This window comes from Gopherus flavomarginatus, chromosome 2 (assembly GCF_025201925.1).
Source record: "Gopherus flavomarginatus isolate rGopFla2 chromosome 2, rGopFla2.mat.asm, whole genome shotgun sequence".
NCBI classification, from domain to species: Eukaryota; Metazoa; Chordata; order Testudines; family Testudinidae; genus Gopherus; species Gopherus flavomarginatus.
In genome coordinates this window covers 10493686-10516387 of record NC_066618.1, presented here as the reverse complement: position 1 = coordinate 10516387, position 22702 = coordinate 10493686, and the positions used below count along the sequence as shown (strand labels likewise).

At 44.6% G+C, this 22702-nt stretch overlaps 2 protein-coding genes across 7 annotated transcripts in view; both read left to right on the top strand.

Moving 5' to 3' along the window:
- Nucleotides 1–11958, top strand: part of ADCYAP1R1 (ADCYAP receptor type I) — a 144608-nt gene extending 132650 nt beyond the window's left edge. For 3 of the 6 annotated variants that reach the window (XM_050942648.1, XM_050942650.1, XM_050942646.1), the window contains one exon: nt 2469–11958. In XM_050942648.1, the coding sequence (XP_050798605.1) occupies nt 2469–2678 (210 nt within the window). In that variant the 3' untranslated portion in view covers nt 2679–11958. The remainder of the gene's footprint in view (nt 1–2468) is intronic. The other 3 variants (XM_050942651.1, XM_050942649.1, XM_050942647.1) reach the window with 1 other exon arrangement.
- Nucleotides 1–22702, top strand: part of GHRHR (growth hormone releasing hormone receptor) — a 1095940-nt gene that overhangs the window by 623289 nt on the left and 449949 nt on the right. The gene's annotated exons all lie outside the window — the stretch shown is intronic.

The window sequence follows — 22702 nt, the reverse complement described above, 5'->3', positions numbered from 1 at the left end:
TTAGCTAGCTACTCCTTGACTGCATCCAAATTTCAGAATGCCTTCATCAAAGCAGGAAGCATGGTCTTTTGGTCAAAGTACAGGGCTAGCAGTCAGATGATTCTTGGTTCTCTTCCTGCCTTTGCCTCTGGCTTACCCTGCAACTGCTCAGAAAGTCATTTGGGACTCCTACTACCAGTGGAGGATTGGGTTCTTTAATATCATTATGTTACAATGTAGCTGTAAAATGGGAAGAATAATAATAATTCCATACTTTACAGAGGTGATTTGGAGCTATTTTTATTACTGCTTGTAAAATGACTTGACATCCTTGAATGGAAATAGGGGATTTTTCCTCTAAAGATGCAACACAATATTTAATATTTATTTCCAACATTTTGCTGTGCGTAATATTTGCAGTTTCTTTAATTTTTGTTAAATAACTTAGTTCTGTTTTAAAGGGCACTTTCTCAATTTTGGCCTTTGGCGCAGTGAGTGGAAAGGAATGAATTGCATTCATGGTCATGGCCATATGATTCTTGCCTTTCAGATTTGTAGATTTGATCCTAGATTTGACAGTTATTTTGTTTGTTTTTAACCCAAATTGGTCTCTGGGGTTTGCAGGCATTGTGGTTTTCCATATGAGTGCCATTTACTATGGATGTGGGGTGCGGGGGGAGAATTAAAAATATAGGGCCAAATCCTCAGATGGTGTAAATCAGCTTTTCTCAGTGGAGTGATGCTGATTTACTTTATCTGATCTGGACCTATAATGAAAGGCTGCTTGGGGGAAAATTATATATAATTTGCCAAGGCACTGCTTACAGGGAAGTTTTAGGCAGCGTTCTGCACTTTTTACATAGGCAAATCTACAGTAATTGTGCATGTGTGAAATCCCATTTCCATGCAATAAAACTATGCTCTAACTTTGTCTGTGCATCTCAGTCATGAATTAAGACTGAGGGATATATTGTCTAGTTGATGTGCAGCATCCTAATAATGCTTAGCATTTATAACGAGCTATCTATCGTTACAGTTCTTAATGTAGTGAGTTTCCCTTAGATAGAAGATTAGTTGCTAAATTGTATTTACATTCCCATTGCAATCAGTGACAAATTAGGTATACCTGGGTATTCAGCGGCACGGCAGATGAGTGTAGCCTACTGTGTACATGTCATGTATACACCCAACAAGTTCAGCGAGCATCATGTGGTTAATAAAGAAGAGTTAAACCTAATTACTTGTTCATCTTCCAACTGTACCTGTCATAGCATGTGCTATTGTTGTGTCATTTAGGTGGCATTCCAGGACGATGCTAGAAAGGGTAGCATGCACACTTTCATATTTGACTGCTGTCACCCCTTTGTGGGGAAATGATAGAGGAGGATGCAGGGTTTTCATTAGCCACACATCCACAAAAGGAGGATGAGATGTGGATGAAGCATATTCCATCTTGAATGGTTCGCCAAGGGCCCCATCCAAAGTCAGTGCCAATCAAAGGGGAAATCTTTCCATTGACTTCACTGGGCAGGGGCGGGTCATGCCCAAGGAAAGATTAACTCAATAAGTGCCAAATGCAATGGAGAGCAAAAAATGCAAGCATGGTGTTGCAGATTGTTTCCACTCATAAGGGAAAGATTACAATCTGATTTGAGGATGGTGTGTCCACAAAGTTGCAGCCCATTGTTTCAGAACTGAAAAAAAAAATTATCACTGACCGTATCATCCCTCTGCTCTAGAAATGGTGCGTGAAATCCTGGCCACAGTGAAGTCAATAGCAAAGTTCCCACTGATTTCAACAAGGTCAAGATTTCACCTGGAGTATCCAAGCTAACCACTAACTGCCTGGAGTTAGGAAGCAAGTACCACTAAGGGCAGAGGAGTCCATACTTGTCCATTACAGGATTTCCTGGCTATGCTTCTTCCAAAGTATCTGGTATTAGCCACTGTCGTAGACAGAATACTGGACCAGAGTCATGACCCAGATACTGTAAGAGTCAGTGGGCTTAGGAACATTATTAATGTTATTTTTACATTTTTATTTATTATTTGTATTATCATAATGCCAAGCAGTCCTAGTCATGGACCAGGACCCCAGTGTGCTAGGTGCTGTACAAACACAGAAAAACAAAACAGTCCTGTCCCCAAAGAGCTTACAATCTCAGTGTAAGACAAGAGACAGCAGATGAGGGAGTATAAGAAATCAGTGAGACGGTAGTCAGCATGGTAGACAGTGGACATGACAGGACCTCGATTCATGGTGGCAACTCATGTTCCCTGATGTCAGTGAGCATAGACTGAGTATACAATAGGGTTGCATTGCATTTCCCCACTGCCTCCACACCATGCACATCTAGAATTCTCCCTAGAGTTCACTGAGGGGAGAAGTTCAAGATGGGTCTTAAACAAGCATTGTTTATTTTTGAAACTTGATTGTCTGTCAGCATGTACCCGAGCGGCTAAGTACATAAAAAAATGACCTTTTAAAGTTTCTCCCTAAAGGTGCAATCGGAAATAAAGAGAAAATGGAGGAGCTGGAAAGTCAACCGGTATTTTGCTGTGGATTTCAAACATCGCCATCCGTCTCTGGCGAGCAGCGGAGTGAACGGGGGGACACAACTCTCCATTCTGAGCAAGAGCAGCTCTCAGATTCGGATGTCCAGCATAAATGCGGAGAATCTAGCAACATGAGCAACTAAATAGCCCCTCCCCACAATAAAACCCAAAACACCCCTTTAAAAAGAAAAAAAATCATAATTTTGGTGGTTTGGGTTTTTTTTTAATGATTATTATTATGATTTTTTAAATGTAAGATGTGTCCACAAGCATGAAACAAAACATCCCTGGCGTTTTGCAGAGAAGAAAAGATATTTTTTTAACTATCATTGTAAATAAACCACTAAGATCCATGCCATTGACAAAAAAAAAAAGTCAATAAAACGCCAAGGCCACCCCCACATATCCATTTTGAGCATCTGCAAGTAATCCATTGTCAGCCAAGTGTTTGCTGTGCAGTTGTTAATATTGGTTGCCAAACTGATATAAATGTCTCTGTGCATGGACTTCATTGTTGTTATTTTTGGGGTCTGGGTTTGTTTGTTTTTCTAATCCAATGCATCCTCGCTAAGCCTCATTCTCATCTTTGGTGTCTGAATATTCTCAGTCTCTTTGGAGTCTTAGGATATAGCTATAGCATTGGGGTTAATAATGCCGGCCAGGTCACCCAGGACTCCAGAAATGGATTTCATGGCTGGATTTGGTCAGAAGAACTCAGCGGACTTAGAACATCTGCTGTGACTGTGTGAGACAGCATACCTGTCACCATTCCAGAGAGAGGAATCCATGCAGCAGAGATGGGGGCTGCTATTTTAGATTCTAGCTAAGCTGTGAATTTTATAAGAGGGCCATCCATTTGAGAGAGATCTATATTTTTGGGGTTGATAGGTTGGAGTTTTGAGTAATGTGAACAAACATTCCCCACCCCCACCCCCCAGAGGCAAAAGTCAGTTCCAGGAGTCTCGCTTCCTCTGAATTACATTGAAGCTCCTGCATCAATGTCTGATCATTGCACTGCGACTGGTAGTAGCACGACCTGTGTGTGTGACCTCTGCGACCAGGCTGGCATTGACAGTGTTTGCCAGCACAAGAGACTCAACAAGTGTCCAACACGGTGGTGCAGGAAGATTAATGTCCTCAGTGTCTGTGGAGCAACTAAGGTGAACAGTCAGACACTACGGAAGGGAGTGATAAAGACTTTGGATGATTGACCATATCTGGCCATTTCTTCTGTCATTGGATCTTTTGTTTGTTCACCAACAGATATTATGAATGCCAATGTCAGAGAGACAAAAGAAAACGTCCTTTCCAACTTTGCCTTGCAGTAGAGCCACGACTGGATACATATCTACTTCAGTCGAACATCAATGATGTCAATTATTTCTTGAGAGGTTTTATGTGGTGCATAGAGGCTTTAAGGACTGTATTTGCTCTTATTTCTTTGTGGATTTATATGTGAGGGTATTAAAAAACAAAATGACATTTAAATATGATGGTTTGGACTCAAATTAACAGCAACCAGGGAATTCAAAATTATGGTTAGGTCTTAGTTGAAATGACAAAGAAAGTGTGTGTGTGAGGGAGGGGGAAGATATAGACACAACATTTTCCTGTCAGCAGAGATTTTGATTTCAGTAGGTTTTGTTAGTTTAGTTCAAAACTTGTAATGTCATTTTAAATATAGGGTTTTTTTAAAAAATAGTTTCCTTGTTTTTAAAAGGAAAAAGTCATGAAAAGTTATGAAAGAAGTATTAATTATAATACTTAACACTTAGTGCTTTATGGGACGTATTCTGCTCTTAGTTACAGCAGTGTAAATCTAAAATAATCCCAGTAGAATTAGGGGTCAATCCTGCAATCCATTGAAATGGATGGATCACTTGATGATTACCTGTTCTGTTCATTCCCTCTGAAGCACCTGGCATTGACCACTGTCGGAAGACAGGATACTGGGCTAGATGGGTCTTTGGCCTGACCCGGTATGGCCATTTTTATGGTCTTATGAAACAAATGGGAGTGCTGCCTTGACTACAGTGGGTGCAGGAGCAGATATTTATTCCAGATTCACACCACTATAAGGGTGAAATTCACTCCTGTGCAGAAGACCAGTAAAAGGACTATGTACAGCTTAAATGTACTTTGAGATCTTAAGTGGGATTTATATGATGTGTACAGGCTTTTTGTCAGTCCTCTTCACGGGGTTGACCCTAACCGAGAGTAGAATTTGGCCCACTATGTTCCAGACGTTGTGCAAAAATTACGTAAGTACTTTTTAACTACTAGATTGGAAACTTTTCTCTCATCAGATGCTGTAAATAGCTATTTTAGCAAGTTTCCCAATGAATCGTGTTCTTAATAGACCAGAAAGACACTGAAGAGGGAGAGGGGTAAAGTCAGATATATCCGGTAAATATATACTTATAATTTTTTAAAACAAAACTATCTAAAATTAAATGAACAGATGAAATTTAGTTTTGTATTTTCTGTAGTATGGACTTTCACAAGGTTAATACTGACAATTCTGTAAGTGTATTGTAAAAAGAAATAATGGACAAAGCATATTTTGCATGAATGGTTACTAGCCAATTTTCAGCCACTGATCACCATATTTAATACTTGCCTCTGGTTGGACGCCTTTTTTTGTGCCACATTTCAATCCAGAGCAAGAGTTTTTTCTCTGGCAGTTCTAAAATCCTCTCCTATTTGAGTTGGTGTGTCTCAGTCCAGTGCCTCGTGGGCAAGTATCCACATCACAAAACCACCCTTGCAATTGGCACACATTGGAGGCTAGATCCTCAGCTGGTGTAAATCAGTGCAACACCATTGGTGTCTGTGCAACTATGTCGGTTTACCTCAGCCGAGGATCTGACATGGGTACATTATTATTTTTGAAAGTCTCAGCAAGAGAGATCAAGGGCTGAATGGTCCTGGAGACTGAATTCACCTCTTGATTCTTAGAGCCCAAACTCAGGATTGAGGCAGGTTGGTGGGATGTTGTGTTGGAAGCTTCCACACTATATGCTGTACTTGTTCAGTAGACTAGTAGTTCTCAACCTGCGGGCTGCTTGCGGCCCAATCAGCACACAGCGGCTGCTCATGTGACATGCTCAGGGCCCTGCAGGTAGTATATATATTGTGTGGCTGCGGCCCACATAACACACAGAGAGCTTCATATGCAGCCTACAATGGCAAACAGGTTGAGAACCACTGCAGTAGACCGAGAGAGGACTTCAGTCTTTGAGATTTTCCATCCAGTATCATTCACCAGCAATGAATTTACTAGAAGTTGTAGCTCTCTATATACTTAATATATTCTACAAAGTTCAGGCAAATCCCTTCTTGTGGGATTTTTTACTGGAAGTGCTGACCACTCTTACAGTGGTGGCATTCATGTGGCCACTCTATTGTTCAGTGTTACTCGAAAGATCATACTTCAGGTATATATAGAGAAACCAGTAGTTACCTAAACAAAGATTCTAATGCCATTGCACAAAATATGCTCTTGGGTATCTTTATGTCAAATGTAAATTGAAGATGCTAGATGTATGTCACCACTTCTGGTGACCATCATAACTAAGCGTCAAGATAGAAGGAACCAAAAGGAAGAATTGCTTCAAAGCCTGTGTAAATATCTATTCATGTGTAACAATGTTTATTTTATTTCTACTGTGAAATATATTTTAGGGTTAGAAAGTACATGTTATTAAAACAAAATCTAATTTAAAAAATGTGTGCTATGCTCCTTGAGCCATTTTTATAATATGCCAATAATACATTTCCTGTCTAATTTTCTTATTTGGCTTTTGTAAATGTACAAAATCTTCTGTACTGCAGCTTTTGTGGGTCTGTAGCGCATACAGCTACTGTTTTGTTGTCTGCCGTTGAATGGGGAGATCTGTTATGAGATGTATTTTAAAATCCTGTGTAAGAGAGGTGTGATTTTTCAGTGGTGTTGGGCAACCTTATCTCCCTTGGACTTTATTTGGATTTGTGGGTGCTCAGCACTTCTGAAAATGAGACCCTGGGTGCCAAAATCTAGGTACCTCAATAAAAGAAGCCTGAATTTCAGAGGCACTAAGGTTGAAAAATACGGCCGCTTTGCATATCTTAAGTACTCATGTTTGAAAAAATTGGGCTTAAGATTTTAATGGCACAATCTCAGTGACCTTCAGGAAAGACTCTCACTTCTCTTTTTAGTCTGTGACAGATGATTCCCATTGGATATGGAGGTCTAATGGAAGTTACCTAGTTACTGTAGTAGGTTCAGAGAAGAAGTAGATCAGACCTGAAGTTGTTTCTGTGATACAATATGAGAAACCATGTCCCTACAGTACTGGCACAAAGAACTACATGTGTGCAGCACTGTTAATACAGTGTTATGGGCCATTATTTTCTAAGGCACCAGTCTTCAAAGGTGCTTAGGTCATCAGTTTGCAGGATCCTAGTATTTATTTTTTTCTACAAGGGCTTTACCAGAACACTAAAACCAATGAACAACATGAAGTAGGCTAGGGTTTGCTTGGAAGATCCATGCCATGATTCCCATTGAATGTGGACATCAGTTAATCAAAGCTAAAGATCTCCTGGATGTAAAACTTAGAATTCAAACTCTCTTTCTGTGTATTCCCAAAGGTGACAAGATATGCCTATGTTGCTTACATTGCTGGTTGTTACATTAAGAGGGCTAGACAAATTATATTTTTGTGGCAGTTATCAGAATAGAGGTTCCTCAAGTGCCTTTTAGGACCAGACAGCAGTTTGGGGCGGGAGGGAGGTGTCAAAGGGGGTGAAATCAATTTAAGATTATTTTTAACTGCAGCAAGCACGTTATCTCTTCTAATATATAAATTCATGATCAGTATGACCTCATACTATGACACAGTAAATAATAATATGCCGGAATTATAAGAGCAAGCCTACCTGGACCATGATAGTGTCCTTCTGCTTAGAGTCTATGGGAGTTTTGCCCTTGAAATGGGAATGGAATTAGGCTCTTTATGATTGTGGAATCAGATCCGAAGCTCACTGAAATCAATGGGAGTCATGACACTAACTTCAGTGAGATTTTTAACAGGCCCACATTATAGGCCCTAATCTGGATTCTGGTCTCAGCATCATTGGTGTAAATCTGGCACAACTCTGTTGACTTTACTTATGCTGATGTGAGATCGGAACTGGCACACGGCTGCCTTGAAACCTTGTAACAAGGTGGTGGAATCTCATTAGTTCCACAGGTCTCATGGAATCTCCAGCATTTGAGTTGGCAGAAATGTCATGGGATCAGCTGATGAGATTTCAGCAGTGTCGCATCTGAAGTTGACTCTCAGCCATGATTTAGATTCCAAAGTGAACTGGCCTCTGACTAGTATGAGTCCAGATCTTAACTTTATCTCCCGGGCCCATACGTGCCAGAAAATAGATGCCGACAGTGTAGGGAATCTAGCAAAGCCATTCACGTGATTTAACGACATTGTAACAGCAAAAATAATGGAGGGAACTAGATAGAGTCACATCTGGACAGAGTCTAGTCTCAACACAGATAACTGTTCTTTGTTTAACTCACATCACCACAATGCACGCGCTGCGGTCTCTTGTTCCTGTGGGGAAGGTGTAATGTTCAAAATGTTCACCTTCTGGGAAGCTTTGAATTGTCACTTCTGCTGAGAATCTCTTACATGTTCTGCTTTTTTTTCTTCATCGCTTAAAAAATTATTTATTTCCAAGATGCCAGAGGCAATATCTCAGAGCTGAAAGGATCAGCGTGGAACCGCAGTTCTGGTTAATGCCTTCACCATGAAGTCCTCGAATCAGCGAAACTGTCTCTAAGTAGAACTTTTGATGGAGTTTTCCATGGCTTTAGATGATCTTTAGTTAACACAACAGAACAGTCTGAAAGTGCCCAATGTACATTATGGTGGCTTGCTCTGGGGATGGGGAAGATCAAAGTAGACTAACCTGCTACAATCAGACTAGATGCTTCTCTTGGTCAGCAGTGCTAGATTCTTCATCAGGGTCAGGACAAAGGCAGGGCAGTGACCATGCCCCTCTCCTTTCCGCTGTAGCCAATGGAGCTGCGATAGTGCAGGGCAAAGCACAGGCTGCATCCATTAGAGGAAGTTGCAGCACCAGCACTGGTATGTGCTCCTTGAGCAACCTCCCAACGCACACACACATACTGGGATTTAACAGCCACAACATAGTTCTGTAGCTTTTTGCTACGTGCCAGTGAGCTGCTTAGAAGACAAACCAAATGGTAACTTCCCCCCACACCATGTTCAATTTACATGCTTGTAAATGAGAGTAGTATAAAGAGGTTTTATTTTTCCCCGTTTCATTTATGTTTCAGCAGGACTAGAGATTTCTTCTGCTCACCCTCCATACATTGTTGTATGTTTGACATGCCAAGCCTTCATGTACATAAGGCTTTGAAGAATGTTTAACAGCATCTGTTTACATGTCATTACAGAACAGTCTTATCAGTAGAACTGACACACTTCGAAAAGTCCCACCATGGGCAATCGGATGGTCCGCACAGATTTCACCATAGCCTGCCACAGTGGCTACTTTTTCAAGGCTGCTTGTTGAATTTGAGGCATTTTGTAACTTCTCACACACTTCTAAGAAGAGAATTTGATCATGTACTTTGCTTACTACATTAATAAGAGAGGAAACTTACTTTCGGTCGTATTTTTGGCAGTCTTAAAAATCTTGTCCACACAAAAAATAATGAAATGTGGTCCAGTGGTTTTATAAACCTTTTGACAGGTTCACTATTCCCTGATGGAATTCCCAAGCTTTTCCTCTATCTAGTTGGATACGCTCTAACTTACATTGCCAGATATTGAACTCTGGCCCGTCATACTGCTGCTATTATTTGTAGTTCACCGTTCTTTTCATCTCCTCTTCTGAGGATGGTCTTCCCACTGCCAATGCCTACGACGACATTAAACTTCACAGTTAGCAATGCCAGTCCTCCACTCAGTGACCATCTTCTTGGTTTCCAAACCCTGTGACTGTCCAGCTCTGAAGCCTAGAAGCTCTGTTTGTAGTAACAAAGGCCGTCAGTGGGCTCTGACTCACTCTATGGAGGCTGTTCCTGTATATTGGAGCTGGTCAACATTTTCCAAAATTTGATTTGTCAGTGAAAATTTTGAATTTTGACCACCAGGAAAAATATGGATGTTTTGACATATCACTCATTCGAACATCTGAGCTAATAGCCATTACTCCGTGTACTCTAAAACACCACTTCCTATTCAATATCTGCTCACAGAAGATTTCCAGGTTCAGAAAAGTGTTTGATACAATTCAGAGCTTTCTCGATGCTGCGCCAAAATTAGCCAAACATTCTAAAGTTATGCAGCTCACGTATTATATACATCATGCTCTTTGTTTGTGGGTAGCTCATGCTATCATTCCTATATGTTAATAGTAGCCGTTAGTTGTAGTACAGTCGTGCTGAGAGGCTACGACTGAGATCATGGCTTCGTTGGGCTGTTTTAGATAGATTGGGTTCTCTCAAGAAGAAAAGAAATGAGAAGTTACAATTCCTAGACTTCTCCAATTGTCCAGTCAGAAAGGACAGCATTTGTCCTTTGTTAGATAAGTCTTTCAAGTCAACAATTATATGGTGGCTACTTCCTCTTCCTTCCTTTGAATCACTTTATTAAGAGAAGTTTGTTACTGCATGAAGACAGCATTGAAATGAAAATGTTCCCAGGGTGATTTGTCCAAAGGAGCAATAAAAATTATGGCCTGAATGATTGGGTTTCAGATAGGGGGGCTTTTCAGTTGCAGTGATGCTGCCATATTAGGGCTATTTAAATCGTTTCTGGAAAACATCTGACCCTCCTGGACCCTTTTCTCATTTTTAGACCCAAACCCAGTTGCATTTTCTTCAAGACTTGGCTTTGAAACATTTCATTAGCTGGGTTTTTCCCCTCCCATCATCCTTTCAATTTTGCTGACACTGCACTTCCTGCTCCCAACCAAAATCAAATGGTGCCAAAGCACCGCAGGAAAGGCTGGTCTCATGGTATTTCTAGTCATGCCCAGGAGTATCAGAAATGCACTGAGATAGTGTTTTCCCGGGAGATTCACAGTTCTGTGCTTGCAGACTGCAGAAGCTGGGCCAGTTCAGAGAAACTTCTGAACATTTCTGTGTTTGCTGGGTTCTGACTGCCACGTTTTTTAAATGTACCCATCCCTAGTTAATGTGAGCAAAGTCCTGCTTGTCTTGCCTGAGTGTAGGGAGTGGGAGAGAAAAGTAGCACAGGAGCCTGTAACTCACCAAAGGTATCTGTAAAACAGCCCAAGAGGATTCCAGCCAATCACTCTCTTGAGCTGCAAACCCACTGGTGTCATGTCTCCAAGTCTTTTAGGGTAGATGCTACTTTCAGCAGTAGACACGATGACTTACAGTGATTCTACTAGTAGCAGTGAGGAAAGGATGCTATCAACCATGATTCCCCTGGGCACGCCCCCAAACATGCCACCAGCTGGATTCTCATGTGGTGTGTGCAGAGCCATCACTGAGTCAGCTACAGTTGAGATCTCTGTTTGCAACCTCCTGGGTTATGCCTCTTTGTTAACTGCCTCATTACCAAACCAGGGGCATTATACCTGGGGGCACCTTTAGTGAGTTAGGGCAGGATTTACTCAATATCTTTAAAGATGTCAGACAGGCACAGCCAGCTACGGATTGCATCTACTATCAGAAAGCGGTGGAGTGCGAAGCATGCAGTAATATCTAATGATGCTCTGATGTTAAGCTCTGTGTGGTTTTGTGGTAGAGAGCGACATTCAGCTAAATGTGTCTTGTACCTGGTTCAACCTCTATAGAGCTTGAACAAAGTTCCCTGTTTTAACCCCGGTGGTCTTTTCACCTGGATATTATTATTGTTCCACATTTGCTTTCTTTGTGGGGAATTCATCCATGTGAAGAGTTAATGTGTGGTATGAACCTTGCAGTGTCTTTCAGTAGCTGAAGTAACCTAGACCTCTGCATACACCTTTACCAATGGACCTTATCACTGTACAGGAGTCTCCAGAGGTCTCAAGGTACCTGCATAATCTGTAAAAACACCTGTTCGTGTCTCTATTCTCTCTCCCAACTTCTTGCCTTTATAGTAGCAATGCAACATGCAATAGCTCCCGAGAAGAGATGTGCCAAGTTAATGTATGTAAAGCTGTATTTTGACTTTTGAAGGTGTCAAGGGATGAATTTACTGGCCCTCTGGGTCTAATACTGGCCTTTTTATCGTTATTAGTAACAGGATCTGGGGTTATTACATTTTGTTAAGTGGAAACGCACAGATGTCAGCTGCTGCTTACTGGACTAATCTTTTTGTGTGTTCTGAGAAACAGTTCTAGATTTTAACATGTATACTGCTGTAGATAACACAATAAATGTATTATCATTTTTGCACGTCTGTTCTGCTATGAAACTGAACTCTTGGGCTGATCCAACACTGCAGAGTTACCTTTTCGGGAACTGAAGGTGGTTTGTTTGCTGGGAAGCACACAGTTTAAGGCCAGAAGGGATCACATAATTTGATTTCCCATATAATACAAACCACTGAACCCCAGCCAGTTACCCCTTCATTGAGCCAAATTACCTGGATTAGGCTAAAATATTACAGCTCTCAGGAGCCTAAGGCAGTGTGTTCCACAGGTGAGAATAGGAGACACCGCAGTGCATCAGTGCCTCAGGCCCCTATAATGGCAAAGAATGACTTGGTGAGATAGGTCCATGTGACCCTAGCCAGGGACTCGGGTTCCATGCTTCACAGGAAAGCAAAAAACCCAACACAACCCCTCAGTCCCTGCCAGTTTGACCTGAGGGGAAAATTCCTTCCCAGTCCTGAAAATGGTGATTAGTATGACCCTGGGTGAGCCCCACTTGCCAAGATGCTGAGAAGGGGAATTCCCTGCACTGCCTCCGAGTGATACTTCCCGGGGGTACCAGGGTTGTGAGGCTACCACCTGCTCTTAGCAGGAGGGCCTTGTCTGTGCCTGTTCGGGGTCAGCTCCCCTATGCCACCAGCAACACAAACATTCCCCTCTAGGTTTCTGAGGCCCTTCTGTCTCTCCACCTCTTAGCGATAGACACACTCCCACCCCCAGGTTTTTCAAGCCCCATGGCCATTGGTCATACTGAGGATTCACAGAGTCGCTGCTTCCAAAGGACAGCATATCCCAGCATACCAGTTCCACCTCAGATCACCGCTCGGCTTAGCACACAGCACTCAGATATGTGTATTATGAAATCTAGTGTCAGTTTATTTAACAAAGCACAGCGATTCAAGTGATAGCCAGCAGAAGGATTGGAAATACATGCTTGCCTATAAAACAAAACCAGAGCATGCATTCTACAGCCTAGATTTCATGTCTGGTAGAGAAATGCTTGCCTGAATCCTTGCAGCATTTTACCGCCAGACTTGACTGTGATCCTCCTTTCATGAGACAGACACACTGTTAGCTTGTCTCCCAGGTGAAGGACCCAGTGTGTTTCTTTGCCCCTAAAGATATATCGGTTTTATCCTTTGTCTTTATGCATGGACAGGACACCCCTCGCTGTTTGGTTCATCCTGCAGACTTCCCCTCTTGTCGATTTCACACTCTCTTATTTTGCCTGTGACTCAGTATACAAATAGGCCTGCAATTGTGGTCCAGTACATCAGTGGTTTTCAACCTTTTTTCATTTGTGGACTCCTAAAAATTTCGAGTGGAGGTGCGGACCCCTTTGGAACGCTTAAACATAGTCTGCAGATCCTGATCACAGGTTTAAAAACTACTGTTCAGGGGTGAAAGTAAAATACAGCTCTTACCGGTATGGGTCCCACTCTGCTCCCCTCTCTGGAAGAGGTGGGGCCTCAGACAGAAGGGGTGGGGCCAAGGGTGGAAGTAAGTTACATTTCTTACCCGTACGGTCCAAACACAAGCAACCCACCTCTCCTACATTCTTCATGGATCCCTCCCATTGCATGACTTAGATATAGAAAATAAAACTATTACTTCTACCAGTACTGTCTGCAATAAAACTTTACTATTGGAATAAGCCTGAAAAACCGAAAACTCACTGTCACATTTTTCTCCTTGTCCTCCCTCCTCCTCTTCCTCCAGCCAGGCTGCAGACAGGGCTAGGCTCCCTGTTCCCCCAGCCCCCCGACTCAGCAGGGGCTGCAGAGGCTCCCCTCTAGTACATAGCAGGGAGCAGGGGGACTGGCTAAGGGAGAAGCCTCCCCAGGTAGCCTACTGCCTGCATAGGAACAGTTTAAACTTAGCTGTTCACTCTGTGGTCTGAATGTGGGATTCGGGGCTATTTCCGGCATCCTTCTTAATTTCACTTACAGTTGTGTGGGGGGGAGGGTGACCAAAGCCAGGGCAGTTCTTTTCTGCCCCCTGGATGAGGTGACCTTCAATAATATAAATTGAATATAAATGAACTGTCCTGGTTTTGGTCACCCCCCAGGCCACCTTGGACCCTGCATCATGAAGCACGGGAACCCCCAAAGCGCAAGGCGGCCCCAGCACATCCTCCCCACAAAGTACGGGGCCTGGGGCAGTTGCCCCAGTCCATCCTATGAACAGAATGATACTGGCAGTAGGTGCCTAAATATATTTGAAGATCTCGGCCCAAATCACCAACCTTGTCTCCCCGGCATAATCTGTGAGTTGCATTTGTCAACCTCCATCTCTCAAAGGGGCAGCGTCTGGTAGCTGGGGCAGCTGCTGAGGATGGCAAAGGCTGTCGTGTTGGTTAAACAATCAGCAGAATGACTTCAGCGATGACAAAGCAAAAGCCGTAAATTAAACCAAAGGGTGTAGATTCGGATGCAGTGCCATAGCAGTTGAAGTAGAACAATGCGATTGACTGGCTAGGTTTTGTGCAAGCTAGCTAGCCGAGGTCAGGAGAAAATCTGCTTCCCAATGGGCGGAGCTACAGTGGCTCCCTGCTCAGGGGTGAATTTTTCTTGACAGAACAGACAACTCTTATGACAGAGAAGAAAGCGAAAAAGCACAAGCTTTGCCTGTGCTCTGCGCATCACAAAGAAATCCTATACCGGGTCATGCAGCTAGCCTAGGGCTGTTTATCAGTCACCATGTGGGAGAACTACAAAGTATTGCTACGTTAAACCAGGCCTGAATGGGGCCAGGCTCCAATATTGCAGTATCTAATTCATAGAATCATAGGACTGGAAGGGACCTCGAGAGGTCATCTAGTGCAGCCCCCTGCCCCCATGGCAGGACTAGGTATTATCTAGACCAGTATTATCTAATTCAGGCGATTAATGCTCAGTAAAAGAAACCACAAAGCCACTCCCTGATTACGCTTTTGGCTGCATTAATAATCTAGCAGCACGCCCAAAGCCTCTGCTATGGCTGAAGAGGTGTCGTCTCAGCTCGGGGAGAAATGGGCGTGCAAAATTTCCTGGCATCTGACTCTAACCACTAGGCAGCCTGCCCACAGCCTGGGCTTTGATCTAGGGTCCCACATGTTTTTATGACAACTGGTCATTGCCAGGTCACAGGGGTGCCTCAGCCACATCCTTCTGCCCCAGTTGCTGGCTACAGGTAAGGCATGGGTATCGGGATTATGTGTGGTGGCAGGGAGGAGGGCTGAATATGCACACAGCTTGAGGACCCCTCTCTTAAGGGTCAGGCACCAATGGCTGGGTAAGCCAACTTCACAGCAGCTTTGAATTGGCAAGAGTTGGGCAAAGTTGTCTTAGCACAGCCCAGCCATAGATCCATGAGTGCTATATTTTAGCTACACACCAGGCTATATCTTGAAGCATGATGGAAAGGGACCAGTTTTGTAACATGTAACTCCTCATCTCAACGTGAAAATGCTGTTGGGTCAGACAGGAGGGCTTGCCCACAAGGCTAGGGGCAAAATTCACCCCATGGAGGTGGGGTTGGGGACAGCACAAGACTTAGGTCAGACTGTTATTCAACCAGTTCAAATGGGCACACCCTTACGCTGTCAAAAATCACCATGTCCCTCTTACAGTTGTGATCAAAGTAAGATGAAAATGAAAATGCTCCAAGTTAACAATGCTAGCTCTATGTAATTGAGGGGTGGGTGGGTGTGCGCAAGAGAGATTGGAGAGCTTGACAGAAAATGCTTGACCTTGAAGGATTGGAGGAGCCAGGACCGGCTCTAGGCACCAGCAAAACAAGCACATGCTTGGGGCAGGCACATTTCCAGGGCGGCATTCTGGCCACCCTCTTCCCAGGGGTTGAGGCTTTCGTGTGTTGCAAGGAAAAGAGCACCGGCCCATGTGCTTACTCAAGATTCAGGGGATTTACTGTACAATTTCCCACTAGAAAAGAGAAGCTAAAAGGAGCGTAGATGCTGGGAACAGAGCCTGGGGCTGGACCAGACAAATGTCTGCAGGGTCTAGCTCTCTTTAAGATCTTGACATACTTACTAATGGGACTGACCCCACCGGTTCCACTGGAACAATTTGTGCGGTAAGGATTACTCAGGCTAGGAAGGGTTTGTAGGGCCACTTTCAAAATCCCCAAGAATCTCTCGGAGCACAGACCTCACTGTTTCCAATCAGGTTTGCCTCTCTGGGCTCCAATCCATGTAGGGTTTAAATGGAAATCGGTACTGTTTCCAAGCTAACCAGTTTGCCTCAAACTCAGAAGCCCTCAATCCTGAATTTCAGGGGTGTGCAAGGGGCCAGCACATCTGGAAAGAGGAGATCACATAGGGGCTAGCACAGACGTGTCAGCCAATGCAGGATCCCTTCACTGGGATACCTTGTAACCACAATGGTTTATAATGTCAGAACGCAGTGAGGCACCTGAGGGGAGAGATCAAACACCTGGTTTATGGATCTCCAGAGTGAAGTTCATCCTGACAGCTGGATCCCACGTGCATCGCCGCTGTCCTCTAAGCAAACGTGGACTGGACCTTGGCAAGGCTGACACAGAGTTCAAGAGATTTCACACTCGTGTGTCTGGATGGAGAGAGAGATTCCAGACCTAGAGGGGACCTGTCCGTACAAATAGGCAGCAGACAGAGGGGGTCAGGCTGATGCAGCCAGCCCCATTTCTGCCCCACCATCACCACTGGAGTCCAATTCCCACAATCGCTCTGTATGGCTGCAGCAGGCTGCCCCAGCCAAAGGCGCCTGGTCTGATGGAGCAGTGTCAAAAGCAGACCTGACTCTAATGAAACGAGGACTGGTCAGAGGCACTTTTCCAGGAGAGGCGATCTCTCTCTGTGTCTCTGTATTTCTGCAGCACCCTGCTGCTTCCACCCAGCCAGCTTTGGGAGAAGCAATGACTCATATGAACGTAACTGTCAGACTCAAACACACTCCTAACAAAGGTGACCCCAGACGCTATCCCGGGCTCATTCCGCGCTACTCTGGAAACGAGGAGGCGAGTCAAGGCCAGGCCAGGCTAACTCCTCCGTGTGTTCTTTGTTTGTCTGAGAACCAAGCGCTTTCCTGAGCTGCTGTCTGTGGCGCTGGCTTGCACCCATGGACCCACACGTGCTCCCCCCCCAAACACAGCCCCTCTGCCAAGCAGTGGCCCAGAGAGACTGGCAGGTGCTGCTCTTGTCATAATCAGACAGTGTCATGGAGGGAGCGACAAGGATCTGTGCTGACTTCTCTCTCACGAGAGCAGGATCCGGGCCTCAGGTGACGGAGAGAGTCCCGGACCCGTGTCACACATGCTAGGTGTAGCTGAGAAACATCTTTGGGGGCAGCTCCTCAGATGGTGGGAATGTTCAGCTGAAGTCAATGTCAATTCACACCAGCTGAGGATCGGCCGCTGCTTTGGTCTTTTTGCAGAGCGATCTGAGCTGCAAAGTGGGGAGGGAGGTCCCAAACCCAGGTGCCTTTAAGTGCTGCCCTGCTAGCAAGGAGCATCCAGTAACTCGTGCGGATTATTGTCTAGCTGCGGTAAAACAACAAATAGAAAAACATCCCAACAGTAAGTGGAATTCACAGCTGCTTGGATGCAAACCCCGCTAGTGCTGGGGAAGAGGAGAGAGAGATTTGGGAACTGAACTGTCCAGGTAAGGGTTTTTCATGGCTCTGGGACAGACTGAGTGGCACCCCCAGACCCTGTCGTCCTGATCCCCCCCCCCACACACACACACTTCCCTTTTGATCTGTGGGATATTTCCCGACCCTAGACATGTGAGGCATTTGCTACAGGAGCAGGTCACTGGAAGGAAGGTGGTGATGGGAAAGCGGGTACTGGGGGGATCAGGGGACATTTCTTCCAATTAAGGTGAAAGGGAAAGACACCAGGAGCCTTTTACCTACAGGAGAGAGAAGCAGGGAAGGAAACACTGGTGGTTTTTAGACTTTAAGAAGTGAAACTCTCTGATCTTGCTTCCAGTCTGGGTGGGAAGTGAAGTTCTGCACTGAAAGAAGAGCAAATGCAAAAGAGATTCCCCTTTAATAAGACAAGTTGCCCCCAATAAACCAAGTAACGATTACAAGCCCCATCTTTCTTTTGAGTCTAAGAGATACCCTTGGAATGAGGCTAAAGAGCCATCGGCAGCCATTGCTGAGCAGAGTGGAAAACAAGGCAAATCAGGCGGTGTGCAAACGTGTAAAAGCCACTAAAAAAAGGGCGGAGGGGGCAGCCAAATTTTTTTTTTTTGCTTGAGGCAGCAAAAAAACTAGAGCCGGCCCTGGGAGGAGCAACAGTTTCTTTGCTTTAGATTTTTCAACACTGTTATCTGCCAGGTTGCATTTTATGGTCTGCCCCAGGAGTCACAACCCACCAGCTGACAGACTGACAGTAAGAAAGTGTTTAAATTTTATTTAAGCCAGGTGGGAGAAATGTGAGCATCCCTCCTGCTGAAGTATCAGCTGTAGGCCAAGGCCGATGTTCTGTTGCCATTTAGGCACGATCTGTATTTAGGCACTCCAAATGGGGCTGACTACCTAGCTTGGTGTATTGGTCTCCAGTAATTTTGCATATTATAGAATTGCTTACAATCATACACCACAAGGTGGTAGCACCTCCCCACACACAGGAACCACATTTCAGGATGATTTTGTTGGGAATTGGTCCTGCTTTGAGCAAGAGGTTGGACTAGATGATCTCCTGAGGTCCCTTCCAACCCTGATATTCTATGATTCTATGATTCAGTGTTAGCCTCTGTGAAAAACCTGTTTACATTGTTCAGGCTCTGATATGACACTTTATGTCCCCCCCACCCCCAATATTTTCATGTCATTAGTGAAAAAGGGACCAGCAGCCATTCAAATCATAGGCTAATCTCTGCTCCCTGATGTGTCACACTGATGTTAACGCAGTCAGGGGCAAGTTTTGCACTGATCCAGGTGTGATAGTTGATGCAAATTATATATTAAGGTAGTTTGCATAGATGCAAACAATTATTCATAGAACCCTAAACTCAGCGTATGGTCAATAAACCCTGACCTGAAGTAGTGCCAGGGGTAGGACACAGAAGTGCACAAAACTTGGCATCTTGGGGGAGACATGCTGGAGCGTGTCTGGAAGTATTAGGTAGATTGTGGTGAAGAGGAAGACTATTGCTGGGTATTTAGGGTGGCTGGAGGGTGAAGTGTGATGGGGTGGCTGGGGCAAGAATGGTGTCAGGGAGGCAGTGTCTTTGGGGAAGCAGGATGGGAGGCTGGAAAAACTGGGGATCCTGGTGGGGAGGGTGGCAGTCTCTTGGAAGAAGTTGGGTGAGGGGTGGCTGGTGGGAGTGGCTGGGGGGGAGTAGCTAGGGCTAAAACATGGTGTTGGGGTTGCCTAGGACACTGCAGGAAGTGCTTGAGGCCTGGGGTGCAGGAAAAGTACCTCTTCATCTTGTCCCAATGGCCACCAACGCTGTTTGCCACTCCTGGCCCTTCTGTATTTGGCTCCAGCAGGGAAACTTTCTGTTCTGTGAACACTACTGTGGCTTGGGTATGTGTTTCACACAAGATGGCTGACACTTGGCAGCCCCGTATAACAGATCATGGGTGGGAGAAGAGGGGAAAGACCAGGAAACAAGGGGGAAAACTGCTCTGGGGAGAATGTTACCCCATAAAGCTCAGACAATCTATTATTGTAGAGCCCACTACTGGTCCATATGAAACTGGGAGCACAGCTCCCCTCAACTTCTGTTGCCATCAGGGCCCAGTCCCGCAAACACTTGGGCACATGGGTAACTTGACTCATGTGAGCAGCCCTATACAAATTAATGCAGCAATTTACTTGAGTGAACTTTCATGTGTTGGGGTAGAGGGCTGACTACATGGCTCTGGATTCAACTCTCAGAGGTGCTCTTAAGAACAAATGGGGATAAAACGACCATCAATAAATTTAGGCTGGAAACTTGAAGGTTTCTAACCATCAGAAGAGTGAGGTTCTGGAGCAGCCTCCCAGTTGCAGCAGTGAGGGCAAGAAACCAAACTAGTTGTAATAAGGAGCTTGATCAGTTTATGAATGGGATTATATGAGGGTGTTGCTTTCAGTGGCATTAGCAGGGGGCTGGTCTTGACCCAAGAGGTCTCTTTCAGTCCTATGTATGCAGCCAGGTGTCTGCCATATGGCCCCAATCCTGCAATTGATTACAAGTGGGTGCACGTGGTTAGGATATAGATATGCAGGCCTGCTTGTAAAGGCCTATACTTTAAGAATTGAGGTATATGTTTATCATTTAGCTAGTCATAGAGGTGTAAAAGAAAGAATCAAAATCACTATCTGCCTGCGTAAAGGGCCTTCTCTCACTATGACAGTCTGAGGCCCTGTTCTTAGGCTAAGGCCTTTGGCTAAGCAGCAGGGGCAGCCGTAAGGGAAGCAAAGGGTCACATCCTCACATTCCAAACCAGTCACACTGAAATAAGGTGCAACTGGGCTGGTAGGAATACAATCCTGTCCCGAGAGTGCCCATCACCACCAGATAAAGATGGTTAAAGAAAACTTAGTTTGACAGCATCCAGGCTAGAAAGAAATCACTTCTCATTAGTTGTGGTTGTGAAACCCCCATTTCTGCATTGTTTTAACTCTATGGCCCCCACTTTTCTATTGTTAATCTGTCTGGTTGTCTAATTGTTTCTGTCTGCTGTATAATTAATTTTGCTAGGTGTAAGTTAATCAGGGTAGTGGGATATAATTGGTTAGAGAATTATGTTATAATATGTTAGGATTACTTAGTTAAATTTCAGTAAAATGATTAGTTAAGGTATAGCTAAGCAGAACTCAAGTTTTACTATATAATCTGCAGTCAATCAGGAAGTAAGAGGGGGAATGGGAACAGGGAATGGGGGTGGGGACATTGGAATCATGTTTCACTAAGGGGGCAGGAATGGGAACAGGGACACAGGCAAGGCTCTGTGGTGTCAGAGCTGGGAAGGAGGACACTGAGGAAGGAAACTTGGGGCATGGGTCACTTGCTGGTGGATTCTCTGCAGCTTGAGGTCTTCAAACCACAATTTGAAGACTTCAATAACTCAGGCATAGGTTAGGGGTTTGTTATAGAACTGGATGGGTAGGGTTCTGTGGCCTGCTTTGTGCAGGGGGTCGGACTAGATGATCACATTGGTCCCTTCTGACCCTAGAATCTATGAATCTATGAATCTATGAACTTCACCCCAATAAACATCAAATTGTTTGCACCTTCGGACTTTGGGTATTGCTACTCTCTGTTCATGGGAGAAGGACCAGGGAAGTGAAAGGGTGAAGGCGTAAGCCCTCTAACACACATCTGAGTGGTGCCTCATTGATGGCACTCAGTTGCATTGACTTCAACTGCTGGAAGGGGACTTTTTGTAGCAAAACCTTGTCTACAGTGAAGAGGTCATAGCTGTAAATCTTTATTTTCCTGCCTTAAAATTGATCCATAGTCTAGTCATTTAATTTTCCATCTGAACTATAGCATCATGAAGATCTAAATATTACTATGCCACACCAGCCATTATTATTTTTATTGTATGTGTCTACATCTGCAGTAAAAAGAAACCACACATCTGTTTCCAGTTCCTCATGTTAAGAAATGAGAATTTTAAACGGGATCAAAATGATGCTCTTTTACGAGAAGAGCTGATGCGGTGCCCAGGGCAGACATAGCATAAGGGGATGGCCCCTTGCAGAGAACATTAGGGTTGCTGGAACTGAAAGGTAAGATTGTAATTAACAGATGGATGATCTGAATTACTTGGTTAGGAGTCTAGCTAGGTACGGTCTAGTTTTAGTGAGGGAACTAGAGATGAAGGACTTTGAAGACGAAGATGAAGCCTTTGGAACCGCTCCCTTTGATCTGACTGGGCTGTGGGTCAGGGCCGTATCGTGAAGATGCCTTCCAACAAGAGTTAATACATGCTTTGCAGTTCTAGATCACCGGAGTAAATCCAAAGCACTTGACAAAGGCCCAAATCCTGAGACATGGACTTTGCTCTGGCACACTCCCACTCATTGCAGTGAGAAGCTAATTGAATACAATCTGAGTGTTGACTTGTGCCAACAAGATCCAAGCTTAGAGGGGATCTGACAGCCAAGGAATCCCTGTCTACATGGAAATAGGAGACAGCACCCTCCCCAGCCACCACCACCTCCCTGGGCTCTGGAAGAGGATGCTCTGTAAGGGTCAGGCTCTGTATGGGAGTGAGAAGGAGATGTGGACAGGGCTGGCTGGGGTTAGGGAATGGGAGGCCCTGCTTTGGGTGGGGAGGGGTTGCTCATTCAGTCTGGGGAGCTTATTTGGGCCTGTATGACATTACCCAGAGAGCCAACACCATGTGCAATCCTCCCAGAGGAGGTAAAAGTGGAACTACACTACCAGGAAATGGAGGGGAGGGATGCTGGGGGAACAGTACCACATCTGAGGAATGTCTAACCCCTCTGCCTCCCATTATCCCATTATCTGAAAGCCTCACATCCTTTAATGTATTGATCCTCACCAGCACCCTGTAGGGCAGGGCAGTGCTATTGGCTCCATTTTACAGATGGGGAACTGAGGTTTTGAGGTGCATAAAAATGTAAATAGAGTGGGATTTCCAAGAACGCCCGGGTGCCTGACTCCCATCACTTTCAGTCAGGATTAAGTGCCTCTTAGGTGCTTTTGACATTCCTATTAGGCACTGAAACCCCTTTTAAAATCTCAGACAAGTTACTTGAGGCCCGCTCACCCAGCAAGGCTGTAGTGGAGTAAGGACTTGAACTCAGAGTTACT